Below are 16,676 nucleotides of genomic sequence, written 5' to 3' on the forward strand. Positions count from 1 at the left end.
CAAAATTAAAAGTGAAAAATGTGAAATTTGGACAAAACTTATCAATAATGAAAACAAGGGGATATTTTAGTTAAGGTTCCACTTATTTATTTATTTTGTACACAACTTTCTGTGCTTTTGACTGATGGGGGGCTGGAGCTCCCAGCTGTGACTGGGCATTAGGGTACACCCCAGACTGGTTGCCAATCAATCACAGGGCTGACATGTAGACACAAACGGCCACACTAAACAGCCAGAAGACTAATGCAGAGTAAAGTCAAAAACAACATCAGGTGTTCAAACATCAACAAAGGTGTCACATTTCTCCTGTTGGAGCAGTTTTCAGCGTACAAATCTCCACATTAGTTCAGGATCATTGAAGCTGTCAGATTAAGCTTGATCTGATGTTATTTCATCTGAAACCATCTGGAATTTTCTCACATTTATTGTCCTGACAGCAGGCCTGATATGTGCCAAGACGTGAGTGTAGGCCTCTACTGAAATGTAACACACAACACATGACATAAAGTCCATGAAAAATAACCTGATAAGAGCTTTAAAAAGATAGAAGACCCCTCCATCTGATTTAAAAACTTTATTTCATGTTAGGATTGTGCATGGATGTATTTTGGATCATCACAGACCACGTTGAGCTCAACAGTACTGCTGCACATCATCTGCATGTTTAAACACTGAGGAGAGCTCCTCACCACATTGACTCACTAGAACATCTATGAAACTACACTAAGGATTGTTGTTTGTTGTTTCTGTTTGGATTATGACTGTTTTTTAATCCCAGATGAAGATTGAACACTTTTATATGCAGACAAAGAGGAGAAAACACAATGAAATCCTGCGTGTCTCAGGTTGTGTCTACTTCCACGCTGAAAACCTGTTTCAGTCAGTTCTACCCAGATACGTTGACGTTGATGCTCAGGCTAAATTCCTATTGGGTTAGACCATCGAGGACAGAGGTTGAAGTCAGCGCCTCCTCTCTTTCTTCTCCTCATTTCAGCGTTTGAGCTCGAAGAGGAAGCATACGACGTGTGACTGAGTTTAGAAACAAACTTAAAGATTGTAAGTTGTTCAAAGTTGAAGAATCCTCGGGTCACAATGAAGACTGTGATGTTTTTGACTCTCCTGGGATTATTCCTACATGACACGACGGCAGGTGAGTTCACATTCAATCAAGTCCATTTATCGTAGAGACAGAAATGTTTCATGTCTTTGTAAACGGAACATTTGAGCTTCATTTAAAATCATTTGATGTGTAGTTTCAGGACTTTGACTTTGACAAGATTGTTGAATTGTTCAAAGTCAACATTAATATAAAGAGATAAGAGATTCATATAAAAATGTTGTTAGTTTATTGATTTTGATCATGATCGTTATTTAGTTTCGATTTTGTCTCTAATGTTAATAAACATTCACAGTCATTAAATTTCATCTTGTTTTAAACTCAAATATCTGCACAAACATTGTTCTGTTTTTAAAAAGTCAAGTTGAACCGTGTTGTCCAGATAATCCTGATCTTTGTGAATGTTTGTGTTTTGGTTTGGTCAGATCTCATCACACAGCAGCTATTAAATGTGATTGATGTCAAACATCAGAGCGTTTAGTAGATCTACACAGATAGATCTGCTGACATCAGCTTTGTGAGGAGATTTTGGTGTCTGCATTGATGTTGTTGGATTTGTAACAGGACGCAGTAAATGATGTGTAAAATGATTGAGAAGCGCTGTGTTGATTCCAGTTTGTCCAGCAGAGGGCAGTCACGAGTTTATTACTGGGCGGAAGTGTCAGCGCTCAGTTTGGATTTTAGTCACCAAAATAAAATGTTTGAATGTCTGAAAGGATAAACTTTGACACCAGCCTCGAAACTTCAGGATTGATAAAGCTCTAATGTTTGAGTGTTTTATTAACAGGGGTAGATTTATTCTTGAACATTTTAGAAACACCAGCAGAGGTTTCCTCTCTTTAAACTTTTATTGTTTATCGCTGTGGTTCTCAACTGGTGGGTCAGGACTAGGGCTGGGTAATTAATTTAAAGTCAGATTAGATCACAATATATCCTGCAATTTTAAAACCACAGAAGGTGCAATATTTCTTAACCTGAAATTTGTATCACAATACCAGTTTGATATTGTTTTTTAAATTGCTGCTGAGATTTTATGCTGAACACTTCTTTCAAACATCTAAGTGTCAGTTTTTACAGAATAGTTTGCAAAAAATCCTGCTTGCTTTGTTTTTGTAGTTTTTTTTTCGTCAAAGAAAATGAGAATTACTTAAAAATAATGATTCCTTTAATACAACAATTTATTTTAAATTTTCAGTAGGATTTAAAATAATCACAATGAGACATCATAAACATTCAGCTCTAGTTTACTTGATTGAATATTGTGTTTCTTATAACATTCAACAATTTATTGATAGCATTTGTTGAAGAGATACATAGGATGAGGAACTAAGAATGATTCAAATTAGATAAAATTTCCTAAATCATGCAGCCCTAGTCAGGACCTAAAAGTGGCTCACAGATCTCTTTCCAGTGTGTCGTGATCGTATAACAATAAAAAAAAAAATGTGTCAAAAAATCAAAGGACAGGAGCCCTAAGTGGACACACAGTAAATTCAGACTTGTATTTTTAAAGTTTTCTACAATGATGAGTAAATTTCAGTATTTGTCTCAAGATTTCCTCTTATTCATCTCATTTTCTTTAAACAAAGCTGTTTTTTTTTCTCAAGATAAGTGGAAAATTCCTCAAAAATGTCCCAGATTTCCATGCTGTCTCAGGAAAATGGAGTAAAATAAGATGTATGCGTAAACGTCCCACTGTAATGAAGAGATTCTTAAACATGTTTGTTTTTTCCTGTCTCTTTGCAGTTTAGACCCCACATGGAAAAAAACATAACTGAACAATGTTTTTCATCTCATAAATTCAAGTGGTTGGAAATTAAAAAATATTAGTGTCATGATTTCTCTGAAGGAGCTGGTGGTGGGTCCTGATGCCTGACCAGTTGAGAACCACTGATTTAGGGGATCTATTTTTATACTGTTGAATTTAACAAAGGATGATAGAGTTTATTTAAAATAATCTGTTTAGTTTTAGTTCAATATATCAACAATAGTTGTAGAAAATGTTCAGAATCAGCACATTAGAAATGTAAATATTTCACAAATATCTGACTGTCCTTTCTCATGTTTCTGTGATTGTTTTGATTCCTATCAGATTTAAACATCACAAAAATTATTATTACCATTAAAATAAGGAAACTTCAGTAAAAAATCAGTATAAAAATATAATGAGTCATTATTTGAGTTAAAGATGATAACAGTGAAAACAACCCACATTTGAACCAAATAAGATGAATTCAAAGTTTTGTGAAAAAGCTTTAAAGAAATCAAACTGATGGGTGGTTACTGATCTGATCATTGATGTTTTAGCTACTGTGATATATTAATAGATGTTCTATGATTACAGAGAAAAATGTGGTCTGTTGAATGTAGAAATGAGATTGAATCATTCATCAGGTATATTTTGGTCTGAGGTTTTCAAATATCAAATAAGGAGAAAGTGAGACTATAAAGAGATAATATATCGTAGAGACATTTATCAGAAATATTCAAGAGTTTAGAGATCAGCTTTTTTAATCTATGAATGAATTTCAGTATTTAATGAGTGTGAAGAGATTATTAGATTGTGTTGAATGTTATTTAAATCTGCTGGATAATATTATTTTTCAATGATGAATAAAAGTGTGAAATAAAAACTGAACTGATGAAAACATTTTCTTCTTACAGTGACTCACTCTCTGCAGTATTTCTACACGGCATCGTCTGGAGTCCCAAACTTCCCAGAGTTTGTGATTGTTGGCATGGTGGATGATCTTCAGGTGGAGTACTATGACAGCAACATCAAGAAAGATGTACCCAAACAGGACTGGATGAACAAAATCACAGAAAGCAAAGCAGACTACTGGGAGGGGGAGACTGTGAAGTGTCAGGGTACCCAGCAGGCCTTCAAAGCCAACATTGACATCTTAAAGCAGCGCTTCAACCAAACTGGAGGTGAGTTTGTGTTTGTCTTTAGTTTTATTTGAGTGTAAACACATTTGAACTCTCAGAGTCAGGAGTGTGTTTTCTCCCCATGCTTGAATCAGTCTGATGAAGTCTTTTCTCTGAAACAAACAGTGGGACTGAACAGAAACATGAGAGAGACTCAGACTCCTGGATGCTGCTGTACTGCTCTGATTGAGTGTTTGTGTCCATCCCATAATAATCCCCAGAGATTGTGAAGACTTGATCTCCACTAGATGACATGAGAATAAGTGGAGTGAAGTGTCCACAGTGAGGCTGGTCCATATTTCCTGTCCTTTAGAAAAGCTGATGATCACAGCAGCTTAAACAACACACAGCTGATAGAGCAACATTACTGCCTGGTTTGTCAAAGTGAGGAGCAGGACCCTGAATGGGACACAGGCTGCTTGTGCTGGGTCCTCACATGAGAGGAGGAGCAGCATGTTTTGATGAAGCTGAGTGACAGGACGACATGATAAATGTCACATTGAGATGAGACGTTTAAAGAGTTGAAGAGCACGACTCTACTGTACTGACCTGACTGTGTCCATAATCAATATAAAATAGAAGTGATCAAATCTATGAGAAGAACAAGTGCAGATTAGATTAGACTAGATGAAGTCCACCACTGTGTGTCTATGTCACAGTCAGGATGTAAAATAATGACAGACTGTTGTGTGTTAGGCAGAAAAAGAAGCAGTTTAAAGATTGAATGAGTTCATGAGACGTTGTTATGGAGCGGTTTGACTTTGAACAGATGAAACCATGTCATGATTGATAAAACTAGAGCCAGAACATAATCAATAATGACAGACAGGAGGAGTTTGAGCTGTAAATATTGAGCAGAAAACATATTTGATAAGATGAAGTCAACTGTACTGATTTCCAGCGTCCATTCCATAATATACATGAATAGATTAAATCTAGATTACAGTAGATTAATTGAACTTTACCAGTGTTTGTGTGACAGAATTAATAATCTGTTTTCTATGATTGTAGATTAAATCCAGCTCAGTGTTCTCATGTAACAATGAAAAAGTTCACCCCAGTCTTTGTTGACCTTTTAAAATAATCAAATGTTTGATGAATAAATCCAAATAATTGTCTAATGAAAGAATCTTTAGTGTGAGCTCTTAATAAAAAGTCTTAGTCCAGATTAGATGAGATTATCTCCACTGTTCTGACCTGAGTGTTGGTCCGTCCTCTCAGGCAGCATCAAACAAACATCTGCAGCAGGAAACAGCTGTTGTTGGTGTTGAATGATTGACAGATGGATGAAGCAATCAGGACGCAGACGTCCTCCCAGTCTCCATAATGGTAGTGCTGGTCTGTGCCTTATTGTGAGCAGCTGCAGTAACACACTGCTGAACACTGTGAGGGCCGAGCAGCACCAGTCTACACACTGATCCTGGACCCAGACTCTCCTTCAGTGGAAACTTGTAGATCAGCTCAGGACAGTGGGGTGTGGAGTTTGTCCCAGGACGAGGGAAATGTTGGACTGATCCACAGAGAGTGGATGTTCAGTCCGGGATCAGTTTAATCTGATGGTCGCCATGGAAACTCAGTGTTTGTGTTTGAGAAAGAAGAGTATTGAACTGTGTTAGGATCTCTCTCTCTCTCTCTCTCTGAGCCGTCCTCTCCGTCCACGTGATGATTGGCTGTGAGCGTCTTCCATCCAGCCAATCACAGCAGGAGGTGTAGATGCTCTGTGTTGGTGTGTGTGGATCAGTGTGTCTCTGTGGTGAAGATGTGAAATCAGCTGATCATGAAGACTGAGCTGTGACCTCACTCTGCTTCACTGACCTCTCTCTCTCTCTCTCTCTCTCAGGTGTCCACATTGTTCAGTATATGTATGGCTGTGAGTGGGACGATGAGACTGGAGAGATCAATGGATACAGACAGTATGGCTATGATGGAGAAGACTTTGTGGTATATGACATGAAGACAATGACATGGGTCGCTCCTAGACCTCAGGCTGTCATCACCAAACACAAGTGGGATCAAAACAAAGCTGATTTAGATTATCTAAAGAACTACCTCTCCAAGGAGTGCCCTGACTGGCTGAAGAAGTATGTGGACTATGGAAAGAGCTCTCTGATGAGAACAGGTATCAGATGACCTGATGTAGTTTTATTTTGACAGTGTTCACACATTTCCCTTATTTTTTAATCCTCTGACATCACAGTAAATATTTCACACATTTCTCTTCTTTCATGCTCTCTCTTCATCTCTCTGCTTCCCCTCACTTATTCCTACATTTTCTCTCTCTTTCTCTCTGCTGCATATCTGACTTTTTCAACATTTTCTCTTTTTTATTGTTATATTTCTCTGTTCTCTTCCACCTTTCCAATATAACTCAGCCTCCCTCATTTCTCTACTTGTGTCTTTGTCCCCTCTGCTCCCTCCTCTTTTCTTTATTCAGAGATATTAATTTAATGATGTTTATTAGAATGACATCTATACTCTCTATGTAGTCTTTGTGTTACTGAGGCGTTTAAATCCATGACATCAAACAGGAATAGTGATAGTAAATAAGAGTAAATAATGATGAAGAAAGTCTAAACAGTTGGGTCCGTCTCTCTCTCTCCCTGATTTTGTCCTCTATCCTCTGTCCTATCCAAATAAAGACATAAAGCTCCACAATAATGTTAAATGAGAGAAGGTCTAAACGGTCTTTCTGTGTGCTCTCCAGACCTCCCCACAGTGTCTCTCCTCCAGAAGTCTCCCTCCTCTCGGATCACCTGCCACGCTACAGGTTTCTACCCCAACAGAGCCGTGATGTTCTGGAGGAAAGATGGAGAGGAGCTTCAGGAGAACGTGGACGTTGGGGAGATCCTCCCCAACCCCGACGGATCCTTCCAGATGAGTGCCGACCTGGAACTTCCCTCTAGAGACTGGGAGAAGTACGATTGTGTGTTTCAGCTGTCTGGTGTGAAGGAGGACATCGTCACCAGACTGGAGAAAAGAGAGATCAAAACCAACCACGGTAAGACCTGGATCAGACGTGATGAAAGAGGGAATTTTACTGTAACAGTCGTGTGCTGGATGAGAAGTTTAATCTCTCAAACTTTTCAGATTTGATGTGTTTTTAAAAAAGAGTTTAATTTTTTGGAGAATTGTTTATAATCAGTTTTCTTTTCTTTGTACTGATTGAAAAATAAGTGTGAATATGTTTGTCAAAGCTCTCATGGTGCTAAACATCAACATGTTTTCAAGAAAGCAGCGTTGAGATAAAGCGAGACAACAGGACTAGAAAATGAGCTCAAACATAGATGGAGGTTTTATTTACAGACACGTCAGGATGAAAATTCACATCATCAGGACAAACAGAGTTTATTTCCAGGATGATGGTCTGCAGATGTTCTCCTCCTCTAACCTGCTTCATCGTCACAGGTTGTAACTGTGGTTTATTGATTTCTGATCAACAGTGGATCGCACAATCATCGGCATTGGCATCGCTGTGGGTGTTCTTCTCGTTCTCGCCCTCGCCGGCCTAGGATACATGATTTACAAGAAGAGAGCACGTAAGAGACACAAACTTTATCCTGTTTGTTTTTAAAGTGATTAAATTTAAGACTTTGAGTTGGTTTCTTTTTCAGGATGTTAAAGAGAAGCAAATTTAATCTCAGTTTGATTGAGTACAGTTTGGTTTGTTTTGGTACAATACAGCTCAGAATAGTTTGTGTTTCCACAGACACTCGTATCCTCACTTGGTGGGAGCAGCAGAAAGTTCAGGCTCGTGACAAATCAGTGGGGAGTTATCAGTAAACAGCTTTATTTCAGCTGAACAGTGCTGTCTTTTTAATAACTCCATCTTAAATATGTGAACCGCGGTCAGTCCAGACCCTCAGCTGATGGAATATATTTATAGAAATGTTTGGAGTCGTAACCGTACATTAAAGACTCTCTAAAGTGAAAATGAATCTGTATTTAGGTTTTTTTGTATGATGTATTAAAACATCTCTAAGTTTATGAAATTAAGCTTCAAAATCTTGAATAATGAGGCAGTAAAATCTGCTCCAGGATGGTGTGGGCGTGTCTGTTGAATGAGCTGAAGCCACGCCCACTCAGGAGAAATACGATCCTCTCAGATTTAAGAAATGTTACAATCTGAATGTTGACCTGATGATCAGAGCACAGCTGCCTGGCTCTGTGCCAAAGAAGATAAAAGGTCAGTTTACTGGCTCAAATCTCTGTTATGATGCTTTAAATCAAACTCAGCCACAGCAGGGGCCGGATACTGGATTCAGGATTAACCTGAGGGCCTAACAGGGTCACCTTTGTAACCATAAACTATCACCCAGGTTTCAGCACTGCTGATAAATGATTCTGACATTAAAAACGTTAAAAAGATAAGTTTAAAGGCTCACAATCTGAGAAAAGTCAATTTATTAGTTCAAAAAGGTCAGAACATGATATTAAAATGGAAAAATAATGTTTTTTTAATAGCAAATATATTTGAAAGAAGTCAAAATCATGAGTTTTAAAGGTCAAAATATGAAATAAAATTTGTAATCATGAAATTAAAAGTCAAAATATGATTACAAATTTTAAATTGTGAGTCTAAAATGTCACACTATGGGATTATGAGGTCAAAGTTTGGAGTTGAAAATATGAGATAAAATACAAAATAATTGGTTAAAAGGGTCAAATATCACTTTAAAATTAGAATTATGAATCTTAAAGCTCAAAGTATTAAATGAGATGTCAAAATTATGAGTTGAAATGCTGAAAGTATGAAATTAAAAGTCAAAATCCTAAGTTTGAGTCCTAATTGTGAGATACTAAATTGAAAATGTGAAATTAAAACACAAATTAAATTATCTTCCCACATTCCTGACTTCTTATTGTGACTTAAGGATATTTTAAATCATCAAGGATAAAGTTACATTTTTATACTTGAGGAAATCTGCAAACCTCAAACTGATGGGCCAGTTATAACAGTAATATGAGATTATCTTGTGGGCCAGATTTCGCTCCCAGGCCTTAAGTTTGACACCTGTGCTTAAAATGATCCTTAGACCACTGTGGCTGATAGATTTGGCAAATTTACCTCACAATGAACAAAAACAACCATTACTCGTGACATCATGAGCCCCACATGAAACCCAGCCAGGACAGAGGTGAAAAACTTTGTAACAGTCAAAATTAAGAATTCAGTCACATGTAGATCTCAGTGTTTTCACATGTTTACAGTAATCATATTCCAACATTTGTAGTGTGTACAGACAAAAACTTTGGATTTCACTTTACAGGGTCATTAATAAAACCACAAGATGAATCTGGGCTGTTCCAGTAGATAACACAAACATTTAGTTAGTGATGAATATAATCTGAACTCAACTCTATTCTCCTTCCTCTGACCTCAAAGGAAAATGAAGACCTTAAATTTCAGCAGATCAACCAGATGGTCAAATATCTAAGGTGACAAGGCGTCTAATGACAGTGGATTATGTTTTATAGCTGTACATGAAGTCCTGTGATGTCAGATTAACACGGCTGGTTTTATAGGGAGAGACTAAAAATACTTTCCAATCCATCAGTATTCATCCCAGATTAAATAAAGCAGAGTTTGTAAATTCATGTCATTCCTATTTGGTTAAACTCTGATGTTATTTCTGTGAATACACTACACTATAGCACTTTACACGCTATAATCTAAAAGTTGAGAGCCATACTGTGTGAATTTGTCCCATTAAAACTAAACTTAAGGTTTATCTGGTGTTATAATCAAACCAGATTAAGTTTCACAAACAGATTTAACAACCACAGAGCGATCTTTTCACAGGTTAGCTAAAGTGAAAATAAGTGAATAAATCCCTGAAATACAGAGAAACAACTGATCTAAAGCTTCACATGAACAAAACTTTGACATGAATTCAGTTTCACATCCATCACTGATGAACCGGGTTAATGTGTGTCTTCAGGCTCTGATGGTGTTTTTCAAATCAGGTCCACATAAACGTCAGGAAACCTGATTTGTGGCCACATATAAATATCCACGGTCCAGGAAACAGTATGGATCTCTGTTAGGTCCAAATATTCCTGATTTAAGTGGATATGAGTGTTTTTTCCCCTGTTTTCACCCACTCCTCTCAGAGCAGACAGATATGTTTTTTCTCCACGGCTGAGCAGTCGTGTGGCGCTGAAAGTGACGTCAGTGTAAACCCTCTATTGTTGTGTGTAGCTCCACCTTTGTGGGACAGATAGGTGAGCTTGGCACCAAGAGAGGGGTCTGTTATTTGGGACCCTTTCCATCTTTTGTTGAAGGAAACACTAATAAACTTGTACCATACTGTACCAAACTGACCCTCACAGTGGAAACGACCTGTTGTTTCATGGTGACAAGCAGAAAGTCGACTCAGCTGCCAAACTTTGTGGGTGTGTTAGCGCTGCAGCAGGATGATGACAGGGAGTGGAGAAAGAAAGCGTGTCAAATCTAAACTAAAGAAAAATGTTTTATTGATGTTTGATCAGGTAGATGAGCGGATCATAACAGGAAATCAGTGACACAGGCAAGAAATGTCAAATGTTCCATCAATAATGTTTTTCTCTAATTTCCGTTTCAGCCAAACGCCCTCCATCTCGTAAGTAGATCCTGATTTTATTGTGTTTAATCAGAGCTGAAATGAATTGTGTTGATGAGAAGGGTTTCTGGAGAGTTCTCTGTTGTAAACGACAGTCTCAGCTCAGAGTTTGATCCATGCTAACGTTGTTCTTCTGACCTTACAGCCGCCAGCGACTCTGGTGTGGAACAAAGCATGCTTCCCAATCCATCATCCTAAAAGACAAAGACACCAGCCTGAACTCAGTAAGTTTCTTTATTTCAGTCTAGAATTGAGCTGATTTTATTGCTGATTTTAAAAACGGAGTCCAAAGAAACCTCCTGAGAATCTTCCTTTATTATTGACACATTCAATCTGACAGAAAATCTTTGACTTTTATTGGTATTATACAGAAAAGTGAGACTTGTATTTAAAGTTTAGAGAGAAGATTAAAATAAATGCACTTAAATGAACAAATCCTGGTTAGTTCAGACCTCAGTGTTAACGTGGATTTATAAATACTGTTCAGTAAAGTTCTCATAGAGTTTTTCTTTCTTAATTCTCTGTTTGATTCTCTTCTCTGTCTTTTTTCTGCAGGTTTATGGAAACATTTTGCACTGAAGCAATGAGCAGATCTAGAAATTTCTCTGGTGCTTCATTTGCTCTTCATCATTGAAGACATAAACTGATCAGTGAAGAATTTGATTTTTGATTCTTATTGATTGAAAAACAAAGAAAACAAGTTTGAAAATGTGGTGACAAATTCATTAGAAATCATCTCAAACATGAAGGTTGACATTTGATAGTTTTGGATTAAAAATAGGTTTCTCATGTGACAAAAAGAGTGAAAAAATGCTAAAATATAGTTTAGTGCTGATTTTTGTTGTCACCTAAAGAGAAGTGAAACTAGATGAATTTGTGATCACATCACAGCGCTCTTTAAACATTCATAACAGAAACGTGTGAGTTGATTTAAACAAATCCATCATAGTGTGTGTTAAATCCGTCTGGTGTTAGGAACTTTGTGCTAAAATAAATGTTTGTAATAAAGACGTTAATATTCATACATAACCACACAGCACAGACATGCCTTCACATTTTCTCATCTCTCCTCATACCATCCTGTTTTATTCTAATATGAACATCAAGAGTCCAGATTGTTGTCCAGCAGCATATTTGAGGTTTTTGATGTGGAGAAAGTCGTTCTTTGGTTCTCTGCTTGTTTGACCAAATGGAGCAACACAACAGATCAACTTCAAAAACATGAATTGTGAATTTAACTCCCTAAATTGTGTGTTTGGAGCCCCAAAGGGTGCCAAGTGTGAGTGAAGATGGTGGTCTTCTCCACTGATAAACTGTCCTCCATTGATCCTCTGATGTGAAATCAGTTTGACTCCAGGTTCCTGTGAGTTTTGGAAGGACTTCTTCAATAGTTTCTAATTCATTGGACAGAGGTTTGAGCCTGATTACTACTCCATCTCTAAATGAAGGCTAAAAGAAACTTCCAGAAAATTTCTGATTCAATCAAACATAACAGCAACATGAGCAATGAGAGCGTCAGTCTTCAAATAAAAGCCCATCAGAGTTGAAGGCTCAGTCTCTTTTTCTAGCCTGGTGTTAGCGGACATTTGAAATGTAAAGGCAGGCCTCAGTTAGAGAGCCCTTTGGGTGTTAAAATAGCAGGCAGATGAAAATCAAGAGACTTTTGTCCACTGGTAAATCTTCTTTCTGCTGTCAGTTCAACAGTTGATAGTCTTTGGCGTCTTTCTAGTGTCTGAGTTGAGTTTGAAAACAGTTGAAGGTTGGTCTAATGTTGATGACTTTACCATATAAAGGCAGTCATTTCATAGATGGAGCTTAATAAAAGCCCGGGCTGTTGATGAAGTTTTGGCATTGTTGTATCACTGGAGTCACACTCACACAATACACACCTTCCACACATTTGTTTTCCAGTTCAAGTTGTAAATATTTCTGCTTATTTCTGTCACATTCATGAAATGTATTGGTTGAAAGCAGGATCAAGTGAACTGTAATGAGTTTGTTTTTTCATGATGAATTGTGACTCCTTTGTCTTTCTTTCATTAATATCTCTGTTTTCCTTCAGTTTAAAGGCTTCAGAGGGATGAATTGAACTGATGTGTTGATGCATTTTTATTTGCACTGAGACTTTAAAGGGTTGTGGGATGTGAAATTTTCTATCAGAGCTTGCTGCAGATATTTTTCTACTATTTAGGAAGATTTTGTGTTTTATTTTCAGCTGTAAACTAATCAAGTGTGACATCTTTGCTGAAAATCATTGATTGTGTTTGGAAATGTTTAAATTCTCAGTAAAGTGGCCTTGATTTGGTTTATTTTTGTATTTGAATTTTGTGTTGATTAAAGCCCCTAAAAGTTTTTGTGTGTTTTTGTGATTTCTTATTGATTGAAAGAGTGCAGTTCTGACTTAAAGCAACAAGTTTTGCTGGTAGAATAGAGAAGAAGATACTTTGGTGGTTTTTCATTGACTTGTGTGTGAAAATGTGTGATTTAAAACATGCAGATAACCTGAGAGATCATTTGTTTAGCATAAATAAACTGGTAGGACTAGTGACGGACTGGCCATCAGGAACTTGGGCAAATGTCAGCTATGAGCCGTTTGGACCAATCAGAATGGATCATCACTCCACTGAACACTGAAAATTAGTATTGAAAATGCTAATAATACTTATTTACTCTTTAAACAATTTAGGAAGTGTTTTAAAACATTTTGGATCAGCCTGAGTTGTTGTGAATAAAAGTCTTTTCTCCCATCATCCCCTCATGGTAGCCAGAGTGTAAAAGTTCCCAGGCAGGACTGAAATGTAAAGTTGATGCAGCATCAGTGGACAAAAAGATGAAAATAAAGACTTTTTTTCCACAGGTAAATCTTCTTTCTGCTATCAGTTCAACAATTGATAGTCTCTGGTGTCTTTCTAGTCTCTGAGTTGAGTTTGAAAACAGGTGAAGGTTGGTCAAATGTTGACTTTGCCACATAAAGGCAGCGTCATTTCATAGATGGAGCTTAATAAAAGCCCGGGCTGTTGATTGAAGTTTTGGCTCTGTCTTATTAGTGGACACGCACTGTCAGTCACATAACACCAACATTATAAAAACAGTATAAAAAGCAATTTACAGGTCAAGTTGAAAATACTGCTGCTTATTTCTGTCACATTAATGAAATGTATTGTTTCAAACAAGGATCAAGTGAATTATAATTAGCTGTTTTTCACTTTTAAATAAGAGACTATCTTTATCTTTTCTTTATGAATATATACACTATATATATGTGTGTGTGTGTGTGGGTGTGTAGGTGTGTGTGTGTGTGTACTTTTGTTTAATTTTAAATGGTTCAGATGTATACCTCCTATACACACCATGACGCCACTGGTGTGAATGTTACATTTTCTGTAGGAACGTGTTACAAATATTTTTCCATTAACTATTAAGATTATAGAGTTTATTTTTTTAATCTTAATTTTGTGGTGATCAACTCTCCTTGAGTTTTATTTTGTGAAGACTTCCTGTTTCCAGTGAGCTGTGTGTGAAGGCAACTTTACTCCTGGCTGTGCCACTCTCTCCCTTCCTCCGCGAGCTTTGAGTGGCACACCTGCGGCGCATCTCCAATCAGCGTCTCCTGAAGTAGGCCGCAGAAGCTCTCTCTGACGCCAATGTGTTATCGTCCACCCTCAGTGGTACATCGGCTCTGCTACAGTTTTCACTCGTGATCAATCTGAGTAACCTCTTGTGAATGTTTTTTGACATTTTGACTAACTGTGCCTCTCCTCCTTTATTTCCAGTGCCTCGCTCCTGCCTCTCGCCAGCCCCAAACACAGCTCGCTCTCAAGAAGATTTAAGTTCACTGTTTTGGATTCACGGATTCCCCCCTCCCTGCACCAGTGTTATCCCCACAATAAAATTGTTAAAACTTCTCCTGCTTCTGCTTTTGGGTCCTAACATCACTCCACATGCCACAAATTTGCTCTATATTCAAAATCATTTATTGTGTTTGTAACCAACTTGATTCCAAATGAAGATGCCCTGCTTTGGTTTATTTTTGTTCTTTTATTTTGTGTTCATTAAAGTCACAAAATTCTAAATGTATCTTTTGAGATTTTTTAATGACTGAGAGTGCTGCACTAACTTTAAACAAGAGCAATGAGGTCTACGAATAGAATAACATAAAAGAAGACACTTTTGCATGTAAAGCACACAGTAGTTCTTTTTTGTGTGTGCAAATATGTAATTTAAACATAGATAACTTGCATACAATTTGACATTTCACATAAAAAGAAGCCAGTAGAGCAGATGGCGCAGTGGCATCTGGACAAGTTTCCCTTAGCAGTAAATATAGAAATAGTACCTAATTCAATAATTAGGCATTTTTGGAGGTGATTTCTGTGAGGAGCACCTGAAAAAAGAAAAGACAAGTCAGGATGTTTTTTTACAGAATCAAATCTATGACCAAAGCTAGTACGTACTTAGTAGACCAAACTTTTGCTTCTATGATCTGCTGCAAACGAGATGCATGCCAGACCCCAGCGTCTGACAGCGTTCTTCTGATAGTGGCCTTCAGCTCTTCTGCGTTTTTGCCGCATATTCCTCTTCACAATACCACATAGGTTCTCTAGAGGGGTTCAGGTCAGGCCAGTTTGCTGGCCTGTCAAGCAAAGGGATGCCAAGGTTCTTAAACCAGGTTTTGGTACTTTGGCAGTAAGGGAAGGTGCTAAGTCCTGCTAGAAAATGAAATTGGCATCTTCATAAAGCTGGTCAGCAGAATTAAAGTGCCCTAAAACTTCTGCCTGAATGGCTGCGCTGACCTTGGACCTGATACACAGTGGACCAACACCAGCAGATGACACGGTGCTCCAAATCCTCACTGACTGTGGAAACTTCACACTGGACCTCAAGCAACGTGGATTCTGTACCTCTCCACTCTTCCTGAAGGCTCTGGGACCTTGGTTTCCAAATGAAATGCAAAATTTACTTTCATCTGAAAAGAAGACTTTAGACCACCAAGCAACAGTCCAGTCCTTTTTGTCCTTAGCCCAGGTAAGACGTCTCTGACGTTGTCTCTGGTTCAAGAGTGGCTTCACACAAGGAATGTTGTAGTCCATGTCCTGGATCTGTCTGTGTGTGGTGGCTTTCCCAATCCCCTCGAGACTGTGGTTAACCCTGTTGTTTGGACAGCTTTTTTTAACCACAAATTTCTTTCCACTAATGTGCTTAAAAGATACTGAAGTTTGGGTTTTCATTAGCTGTGAGCCATAATCATCAAAATTAAAATAAATAAACTCTAGAAATATATCAGTCTGTGTGTAATGAATCTACATGAGTTTCACTTTCTGAACTGAATTACTGGAATAAATCAACTTTTCGATAATAATCTGATTTATTGAGATGCACCTGTACCTCAGCAGTGCCTGATTACCTGTAGCTATGACAAATTGCATTGTTGCAGTAATTCCTGCTGAAGGAGAGTCAGCCATCTAATGAGTGCATAAATTAACATGTTTTGTAATACTCTAATATTTTGGACAAAAGTGTATTTTGGTATTTTTCAGCTGTAACTCATAATTATGAAGAAAAAAACAAAGGTCTTCAAATATTTGGGATGAGATGGTAAATATGCAAGTTTTATTATTTTTTCTCTAAATCACCCAAAAAAAAAATTTTATTCTATTTTTTAGAAGCTCATTGTATTTTTTTCTACATTTTTTAAACTTTCTGTAGAAATGTTGAAATAGTTAAAATAGTTGAATAAAGAATAATGAAACGTCGACTTATCTAAATTTTCGTTTATATTTCTTTAAAGTAAATGTAAAGTCCTCTCTGTCCACTAGTTGATGTTCAGTACTGTTTCACCGAGATGTGTGAAGCTCCAACGAGGCAGCGATGACAAGCCAGGCACTCCCTCTCTTCTTCCGGCCCTTGCCTTTGAGCCCAGGAAACCCCTGTTGAAGCGGAAGAAATCTGTCCCTTTAGCCAATCAGCAGCGGAGTGACAGCGATGACAGCCAATCATAAGCGTCTACGGTATGATGGCCGCGTCCCTAAACT

The 16,676-nt window shown here is 37.6% G+C and overlaps 1 protein-coding gene across 1 annotated transcript; it reads left to right on the forward strand.

Annotated features, from left to right (window-relative positions):
* Positions 1–991: 991 nt before the first annotated feature.
* On the forward strand, positions 992–12,996 carry LOC121523407 (major histocompatibility complex class I-related gene protein-like). Its single transcript, XM_041808298.1, has 8 exons — positions 992–1,150; positions 3,782–4,048; positions 5,886–6,164; positions 6,750–7,043; positions 7,486–7,581; positions 10,627–10,644; positions 10,790–10,868; positions 11,200–12,996. The coding sequence occupies exons 1-7, from the start codon at positions 1,093–1,095 to the stop codon at positions 10,840–10,842; spliced, it is 1,065 nt and encodes a 354-aa protein (XP_041664232.1). The 5' UTR covers positions 992–1,092; the 3' UTR covers positions 10,843–10,868; positions 11,200–12,996.
* The last annotated feature ends 3,680 nt before the right edge of the window (positions 12,997–16,676 follow it).

The sequence above is a fragment of the Cheilinus undulatus genome, linkage group 16 (assembly GCF_018320785.1).
Source record: "Cheilinus undulatus linkage group 16, ASM1832078v1, whole genome shotgun sequence".
NCBI classification, from domain to species: Eukaryota; Metazoa; Chordata; class Actinopteri; order Labriformes; family Labridae; genus Cheilinus; species Cheilinus undulatus.

What these genes read in the sequence shown, in the direction of transcription:
- LOC121523407 (XM_041808298.1), top strand. Translation starts at nt 1,093, where the DNA reads ATGAAGACTGTGATGTTTTTGACTCTCCTGGGATTATTCCTACATGAC. An exon ending in CCTACATGACACGACGGCAG is followed by an intron (nt 1,151 to 3,781) that starts GTGAGTTCACAT and finishes TTCTTCTTACAG; the next exon opens with TGACTCACTCTCTGCAGTAT. An exon ending in GCGCTTCAACCAAACTGGAG is followed by an intron (nt 4,049 to 5,885) that starts GTGAGTTTGTGT and finishes TCTCTCTCTCAG; the next exon opens with GTGTCCACATTGTTCAGTAT.